This window comes from Papilio polytes, unplaced genomic scaffold (assembly GCF_000836215.1).
Source record: "Papilio polytes unplaced genomic scaffold, Ppol_1.0 DF824047.1, whole genome shotgun sequence".
Lineage (NCBI taxonomy): Eukaryota > Metazoa > Arthropoda > Insecta > Lepidoptera > Papilionidae > Papilio > Papilio polytes.
In genome coordinates, this window is record NW_013525157.1 from 6,493,390 (window position 1) to 6,502,762 (window position 9,373).

The 9,373-nt window shown below is 33.7% G+C and overlaps 1 protein-coding gene across 1 annotated transcript; it reads left to right on the top strand.

Moving 5' to 3' along the window:
* Positions 1 to 4,096: 4,096 nt before the first annotated feature.
* Positions 4,097 to 7,013, top strand: LOC106100522. Its single transcript, XM_013279389.1, has 6 exons — positions 4,097 to 4,200; positions 4,534 to 4,601; positions 4,676 to 4,894; positions 5,149 to 5,322; positions 5,569 to 5,733; positions 6,220 to 7,013. Exons 1-6 carry the CDS (start codon positions 4,167 to 4,169, stop codon positions 6,859 to 6,861), a joined length of 1,302 nt encoding a protein of 433 aa, XP_013134843.1. The 5' UTR covers positions 4,097 to 4,166; the 3' UTR covers positions 6,862 to 7,013.
* The last annotated feature ends 2,360 nt before the right edge of the window (positions 7,014 to 9,373 follow it).

Here is a 9,373-nt window from a genome sequence, read left to right on the forward strand (position 1 = left end):
AGTGTAGTAACTTTTCACTTTTTTTTATCTTAGAATTGCACGCAACAGGTAGAATATATAAATCCATTATATCCTGTGCTGCATTGCTTGTGAATTACAGTCCGATCACCTCAACTACTACGACAGATATTAGTGTAAAAGACATGTTTAATTACACACTCAACACGTGAGTTTTCTTGATGTATATATGAACGGAATATCATTAACGTATCGATGTAAAGCGAGCGTCGCGTCATGCACACACTTTCCCTAACATTTTCAACAAACAAGTTGCCCTTAATTGTGTTTGCGATTCCTTTATAAGTCTCTTTTGACTCGACTACAATTGTGAAAACTCGTTTTGAAACGACGTTAAATACGACCGAATTTCAGATAATTAACTCAGATTACGGTCTTCGCGTATAATTCGCTTTTGTTGCAGAAAATTTGAAGGAAAGACAGCAACTTAATGCTTAATTGTGACGAGCTTTGTACGTTTAAATAGGATAGAAATTATTAAATTTACTGCAACTAATCTTAGATATGAAAAAGGAGAGTCGCAATTACGTAGATTTTTTTTTTATTACAACTTTGTTGCATTTTTCCTCGCCTGCTACAAGTATCAATGATCTATCTATATTCTAGGACTTTGTAACATAAGTGAACAGCTTTCTTATTCATTGATAATTTTAAGTAATTACAATACTTAAGCACGCAACATTTATACTGAACTAGCTGTTCCCGTGCGGCATCATTCGCATGAAAAAGATTAAAAAAGTATTATTCAAGAATATCCTGTAATTGCTGACATCTTAGGCAACAAAGAAATGTGTGTTTACGCTTTATTATAATAGTATAGATTAAAAAAAAAAACATATAAAACCATGGTCATCTATTTAAAATAAATCTATTGAGTGACATACGCCAAATATTAAATTTGAAAACAATAGTTCAACCACCGTTAAAAAATCCAATATCGAAAAACTTAAAGCCGATGCAAATTCGGGAAAAATCTATTATAATCTGCATCGCACACTGGCGGACGCTCTTTTCATTCGATGCCTTTTGTTGCCGGATTCAATTAAGTTTACAACGGCGCCGAGGTCAGTTAATAAAAACCGAAGCCTACAAAAATTGGTGCGTAAATCAAATTCAATAAAGCACAGCACAATGGTGAGGCTCGGGCGCGGGACGGCCGCCGGAAAATGACGCCGTCAAACAATGAGCGGCCGCGGAGCGAGCCAATCAACTCTATATTACATGCGAGTATTCGCTTTGCACTTGCCTTTACAACAAATCTATGTTTTATGTGAATATATAAACAACAATATAAACAGACTAAAACTTCGAAACAACCTCAAACGGTTTTTACATTGTATATCATCGTATGTTTGTGACTTTTCTAGTATTTTAAAGAGGAAACATTTGTATTTTTACATTTTTGTATGTATGGACATAATTCAAAAACAACTGTGCCGATTTTAATAATTCTTTAACCATGAGAAAGGTAATTTATCTGTGAGTAATTTAGGCTATATTTATATTACAGCTACTTATGAATATCTTCGCAGACTGTTTGTTAACACAAAGAAAGTGTTACTTGGTATTTACTACGGAATAAGTAATTTTATAAAAACAAAGCATTTCGTAACTCTACACTGTCTATTGAACAGTCTCTCAGTCCAAGTCACCCTTTAACATTAAGAATTCCCGTCCACCTTCCACGTCTCGGAATTAATCGCCCGAGAGCCTCTGCCTATTAAAGTTTCTTCACAAGTTGTTTAAGAGGCTCAACTCGCTTTAAACTCTACAGATAATGTTAAACATTCATTTAAGTGCGCGAGCTTCACCCAACTTTCCAATTGTAGTATAAATCTTCTAATTCTTCAAGCGTTTAATATTCATATCACCTTCGTTCTTCCCTATTTTAAGTCTCAGATATGATACGAATGCATGCATAAAAAGAACTTTATTCCAAGTGAACAAGATCGTTTTTTTCAGCAAAATGTGGCATAAAATTCACACATTACAGTTTGGTAACTCATTTTACATTGGTACTTTTGTATTAAAAGTAGATATTTCGCACGAGTATATATGTATGTACATTTTTACGACCATCACAAATTGATACCACTCATATTCCTACAAAATTATTTTTAATTTCAACAACAAAAAAGGTTTAATTTCTTATTATAAAAGTTTGTATTGAATAAAACTATGCTATTTATTTACTAGTTAAATTAAACACTTTAGTTAACTAAATTAACACAAATAAATTCATTAGGTAGAAATTAACCAAATATGAAAACGAAATATTGTACATGAATATGGTTAATTAACAAGAAACCTTGGAAATTTCATTAAAGTTTTTTAAGCCCCGTGCACTCACCGACTCTCACTGCCCCGTACATATTTATATTGGAATTGTTTTGCAACATTTTATCGATGGAAAAGCTCAGATATTACTTAGAATACTACTCGTTGCACGTGAATTTTTCTTCTCGGATAGTTCTAATAAATTTCATCCTGCCAACATTATATACTAAACATATATAGAGAACACAAACGAGTACATACCATACATATAAAAAGGACAGGTAAAGCACAGTTAATGAACGAAATTTAGATAACTAGTTAATTCCAAAAAGCATTTCAAAAATGTATAAATTTATTAACATTACCTTTAAAGGGAACCGATTACTACGTTCCATAGCAAGGCTGAGAAAAGGTAGAACTTTGGTCGTCAGTCCCCCAGTCCTCAATACGTCCCGCGGGACACGTACTGACACTGTTCCGACAAAGTTTGCATTGCGATAACAGCGCCGTTAACTTTTACAGACAACACTTTTCGAAGCTAATTCCATTGAATATTATAAAGGAAACATAAGAAAAATATATTTAATTAAGCCAAATTGTAACAGGTGTAGAATTTTATGTTTTAATTATTATAATATTATTACATATTGAATATTTGTGAAAATAAATTCAAGATAACTACAAAGACATTTCTCAAAATTATCTCTGGTGTTGATTTCTCATTAACGTCAGTCATGATTACATACATACACTAAAAAACAATGGTTTAAAAATAATCGTTGAACAAGCTGAAATTGTTCGTGGAACGATTTTACCTCATTATAGTACAACTAAAGGCTACTCAGAGTAAGTGTTAAGCAATTGTGGGTAGCCGCCAAAACACGTAGCACGTTCATTTCGAGTCGTTATAGCATGGTCACTGAGTGTTGATATCTCTTACCCCTCGCAGATAATAGCAAACGAGATGAAGAAAGGGAAGTAGAAAACATTAACGGAGCTCATCGCAAACTGGTCCGTAATAATCGTCTGAGCAGTCGTTGTGACGCCGCCACATCAGCGGTTCGAGTGCGATCTATCCGCTCATTTATGGTCGCCATATCACAATGTCTTTAACCCTTTTGTTTTCGAAGTAACGCTAGATTCAAAACGCCAGCAACTGTACTGTGGAAAGGATCAATTTTTGCAATGCAAATCTAAGAAGACATTATACTGAAAATTACATTATTAAATCTCTCCTATACTTACGTTACTTTAATTTACGATACGGATTTAAATAACAAAGCAAAATACGTAAATAGATCTTGAATAAGACAGACTTCAAACTTTCCCGCCCAAGTCATGTTCCCGTCCGCAACATTATAAAATAAACTGCGCCATTTTATGTTCTTGGCATATTTTTCAAAAGCCGACGTCCCTCGCAGCATATTAATACGGATTCTTTAACACCCCTTACATGAATAATTAGATGTTTCCCGAATTTATCCTCTTCGGTTATCTGTAAGACACGAGTTTTAAATTTGCAAAGTCATTCTTTTCGCTTTATTGAGGATAATACATCTTGGCCGGGATGCGATTCTGATTAATGCCTTCGACTGGAGTCCTCGCAACTTTGTCAGAGATAACGACGAAAAATACAGGGACGTGACTTTGCTGATTCCCTTCTTAATTCACCAAATTGTGAAAACAATATATTTCACATTTAAAAGAAGGTTTGTAGTTTATGTTTTTAATCGTACACGCTCGGACTTCAACTGGCCGACGTCAAAGCTGCTTAAACTAAAACTATTTCATATTCTTCTTTTAAATAGATTTGTCACAAGAATTTGGCAAACGTCATACATTTATTTCTTTAAATGAATTGTTACTAAAATATGAAAATCTGTGTTTTATTTCCACTGTGTCTTGGTAAGTTTTTATATTAATAATATGTGAAAAACTGTAATTATTACATCGTAAAAGTGAAATATTTATAGTTTTATCGTGGTACACATCAGTTAGTCTTTCACTCATTATAAAGTAAATATTGGTTTTTAATGTAACTTGTAGGAAAATTACTTAATCTTGATTAACACCTGTGTCGTGTCATCTGGAGAACACTACGTACTATTATTATTTTTTGTATTCATCGCGTATTAGTCCCGTTTTATAATGGACAGTACAATAAAATTAATGTGAACCAAACTACGAGATCTGGTTGTTAAACAATGAAATATGATTTTGACAATTACACTTTTTCAGTTACCTATTTAACGGGGGCGGCGGCTGATTCCGATAATGAAGTCAAAAGAGGAATATTCCCCTTCATGGTATGTAGTCGTTAGAATTCGTGTGCATCCTACAACAGGTTGACATTTTTAACATGCATTCGAGATACTTACAGGGATTCATTTACTATCAAGACGTGTCAGTAGTGGATGAGACTGGGAAGCGGTTCAGACGTAGCGCTATTCTGATCCAATCGAGCTGGCTAATCTCCTCGTCTCTAGACCGCGGCGAAGGGCAGGTCTTCCCGCACAAGACACTCATTGCCAGGTTGGGCTCTGTCACCATTGACCCCAATTTCAACTTTAACGAAGACGAGGAAGAACAAGAACGAGAGGTACAATAGTTTTCTAGTCTTTGTACATATTTTTGATCTTTTCTTTTTTTTACTTAATACTCACGCTTAACACAAAATTGCATCAAAAATTTCGCTCCCGTTTTCTCCATTTTTCATGCGAAGAAGTGACTAGAGTCACCAAGTCTTGGCATCTTCTTTGAAATCACATTTTTGTTAAGGAAATTATAGTTACATCTAACTGTTAATAATAATTACAGTAGCTTTTGTACTTAAGTATTCATTAATATTAACAGGTGATACAAATTGTGCAGCCGTACAATTTCAATGCAACGCAATGGTCGTTTTATGATGTGACCTTGTTGAAGACGCTGTTCCCTTTCAATGTTACTTCTGTAATATCGCCGATCGGCCTAAACTACAAGCGAAACATAATGTTGACATCTTCTTGTAAGATTCTTGTTTATGCGGTGAGAATATTTATTTTGACAATACTTTATATTTCATTATTCACTTGCCCGTTTAGCTTAAAACTAACATTTCAGTATGCCATACACTTTGCTGGATAGGCCTTTCTCAATGTATTGCATTATGAGTTGTAGATTTTAAAATACTTCCTGTCCTTTTCACGATGTCATTTGTTACCAAAAAGTTCTGGTTCTAATCCATGTAAGTAGTTCCAAGTTTAAAAAATGTATTTCTTAAAAATCCTGCAGAGGAGGTTCAATAACATTTCGGAAGACAGCATACTGATGCAATTAACTGTAGAGTTACTGAACCCGTCAACCGATTGTGGCGCCAACTACCAGCAAGAAACGATGATATGCGGCGCTGATGGAGAAGATAATAAGAATTTCAACTATGAAACTGATTTTTGCCAAGTGAGTGTTTGAAATGTATTGTCAGTAAAATTTAACATTACTTTGATCACTTCATTCAAAACTAAAGTCTTTGCTGCGATAAAATTGCACTGTCGTTTAAACTATATTAATTACTAGCTGTTCTAGTGCGATTTCATCAGCATAAAATTATTTTATTGTTTACATGTGTCAAATTGTCAATTGAAAATGTCAAAATGACATAACATGACAAAACATGGCAATCTTGCTTTCTTGATGTTAGCAGCAACTTATGGTGTCTTTCCCACATTAGTTTTTATCCAAAATATGTACCCCTTAAGTTTAATGGCGTGGAAATATATAGCCTAAAGCGTGACGTAAGTGTAGGCCTTTTATAATATAATTATTCAAAAATATGCTGTAATTGCTGACATCTTAGGCAACAAAGAAGTGCGAGTTTACGCTTTATTATAATAGTATAGATTTAAATCAACTCACAGAAATCTTATATGTATTTAATGCTTTAAGGGTAACTCCGGTGGACCTCTTCTTTGTGAAGGCGAAGTTATCGCTCTGCAGACTTACGTCAACGAATATTGTAGACAACCATACTTGTTCCAATATCTGCCATCTTGGGAGAAGTTCGTTAACTGTGGCATTGAAGAGCGCTGCGACGAGGAAATGTGCAATACGACATGTAGTACTATCAACAAGGATACTCCAGCGAATGAAATTAATGCTGCGACTAGCGATATGGCGACTATAGTAATGGATGCAAAATTAGATACCGAGCGTACTACAACATCAACTACGCCATCTACCGCCACTGAAAATACCAGAGAAACTAAGAAAATACTTAAGGAAAGTGATGCAGTCCCACCAACTTTAACTGCAGCAACGGCTGACCAAACTACTGTGATTATATTAACTGAAAACGCTGTAATAAACAGATTTGATGAGGAGAGAGCAACCACGTGGCCTAGTAAAATTAGAGAGAACACAAAAGGCTATCGTCATAGCGGAGACTCCGATACTATGGAAAGAAATACAAATGTAGAAGCTCAACAGCAAATTGTTTTGACAAAAGCCAGTGACGTCGGCAGCAATATCCAACTTTCTAGGTACTTATTGTTTAGTTTTTTGATGTTAATTTTTTTCATCGCTCATTAGGTAATGAGTTTTTGACAAACTAATTTTGTTTTGTGCAAATTTCGTGTATATTATTAAAATTTGTTGCTATTGAAAAAAAAATTGTTTATGATATTTTCCTGTTGTTACGTGGAATCTAGTAATACTATCGCATTTTTTGTACATTTCTAGCAGCATGTATTTTATTTATATAATTATTAAAATTCTTATAATTAGCAGATTATTTCTACCAATTTTATGATAACATGACCCTGTTTAAAATCACGATAAAAACACTATTTTTAGACCTTAACTAATCGATTTTTTAATTTTAGTACAATTTTTTTAGTATTAAAATAAAAAATACTACAATACAAATTATGCTCTGATACATCTCCGATAGAAATTTCTTGTCAAGAATTACCTAGTAAAACTATTCAGGCATTAAACGCCGGTGGGTTGTAAAAGACTTGGAGAAGCGGGAACGAGGCGGTCCCGTCAAAGTTTCCCGAATAAGTAGAATTAAGTAAGGTTGCAAGCTTAACGCCTCGGCAGTTTGCTCTAATAGCATTAACAAGTTTCCAGACCGTATTGAGGAATACTTAAGATCATTATGTTTTTAAATCTCTATAAGTTTTTGTATGCTGACGTCACATTTTTCAGGACTAAATATTTAGCATAATCGGTATTCAAGATTGTTAGAATCTAATTGTATCATGTAGGCAAACTGAAAAGAAGACATTTCAATTAAGAACTTTTTAAACAGTAACCAATTTCATATAGGATTTATATTTCTACATGAATAGATTCTACATAATATTCAACCATATTCGCAAAACGCTAAGCTAAGAAGAATTCATAAGAAACTCTTAGATAAAATATTCGAGCGACCATTGCAAACCAAACCGAGAAGACTATAGTGTTTTCAAAGTGAATTTTCTTTTCTAACTTCGGAAGTGCAATGGAATTGAAATGTATCTTAATACGACTCGATGTGTTTAAATTCCGAAAGGGGATCGCATCGGAAAACTGTTATGCATATTTTAAAGTTAAATTTACTTACAACGGTCTTGCAGCGTCGAATGAGAATTCAACGCGAATATCTCTTTGTGAACTTCAAAATGTTTTATATTATTCAACAGACGTGATAATGTTTGGTCTTAAATTATTCCTAATCGTTTAAAACTTTTTAAATAAAATAGAGAATATGAAACATCAACGCCTGTGTAAATTGTAACAGCAATTACTTCTATTGTATATTTTGCCCTCGAGCAAATAGTACCGGGAACACAAAAATGCAAATGAAGTCAGTACTTTCTAACTGTAAGTAATTAACACATAATGCTATGAGTTAGAAAACAAAAGAAATTAATTCGACAATCCCATAAAAAGAAATAAGCAGTTCATGAAAGTTTTAATAATTAAAACTCAAATAAAACTGGTAGCCCTAAGGGCACATAGCAAATTTAGGATGAAATACCTCGCTCCCCTCGCCGCTACAAAATTGAAGAGTAAACGCAGCGCGGAACCTTTTTCTGGAGATCTTTTCTAATTGGATTTTGTGTAGGAGTCATTTTCAAGGATAAATCCCTTGCTGAGGGTAAAGAATAGACAACTGTCGTTATTTCATTTTGACTACATAAAAGAGTGTAAACAACGAACGACCCATAAAAATTATATTTTGAATGCTTTTTAAGGGTAAATATATTTTTGGCGTTTATATTTCTTAGATAGTTTTTACAGAATACAGTAAACTAAACGAAAGTCTTTAAATCCTTAAATTAATTTGGTTTTAAACAATAAAAATAGAATGAGAAGACCAATTATAAAGCTAAAACGAACTCACATCTTAATTCAAACAGATATCTATAAATCTTTGGGCAGACGTTTGCTATCTATGTCCGACGCTTACATTTCCTTTAAACTTTTACAGACTTCTATTATATATATTAAATAAAATACTGTTTTAGCAGACATTTGTTCCTTAGACAAACATACAATTCTATCTATACTAATATTATAAAGAGGAAAACTTTGTTTGAATGTAATAAATAGGCTCAAAAACTACTGGGCCGATTTTAAATATTCTTTCACCGTTAGAAAGGTTATTTATCTGTGAGTAACATAGGCTATATTTTTTTCATTTCTTTATCATTGTTTTCAAATTTCACGGAGTCGCGGGCAAAAGCTAGTTAAATATATTATAATTTAGAATACTAAGGGCCTGTCCCACCGGTGGTAGATAGAGGCCCTGATAGTGTAAATATGACGTCACGTCAGATAAAATACAAAATTTCTGTCCCACCAATTTTAAATAGCAGATAACGCTGTGACGTTTTAAATGTCAATGTCATTTTCTTTACAAGCCCCATACAAAACTTTTCGATTCTGTCCCACGGGTGGCTGATAAAGAGTTCTGTATAATGTCGAAATGACATGAATGTCACAATGACGTCAGATATAGTGCAAAATCCAGTCCCACAAGTTTCGGATAGGTAAAATAGCAAATTTACGAGCTCCTAATTTGACTGCCAGATCGAGTGACCATTATCTT

Coding starts and splice junctions, on each gene's coding strand:
- LOC106100522 (XM_013279389.1), top strand. CDS start 4,167: ATGAAAATCTGTGTTTTATTTCCACTGTGTCTTG. Junction 4,602..4,675: donor GAGGAATATTCCCCTTCATG/GTATGTAGTCGT, acceptor AGATACTTACAG/GGATTCATTTACTATCAAGA. Junction 5,734..6,219: donor ATGAAACTGATTTTTGCCAA/GTGAGTGTTTGA, acceptor TAATGCTTTAAG/GGTAACTCCGGTGGACCTCT.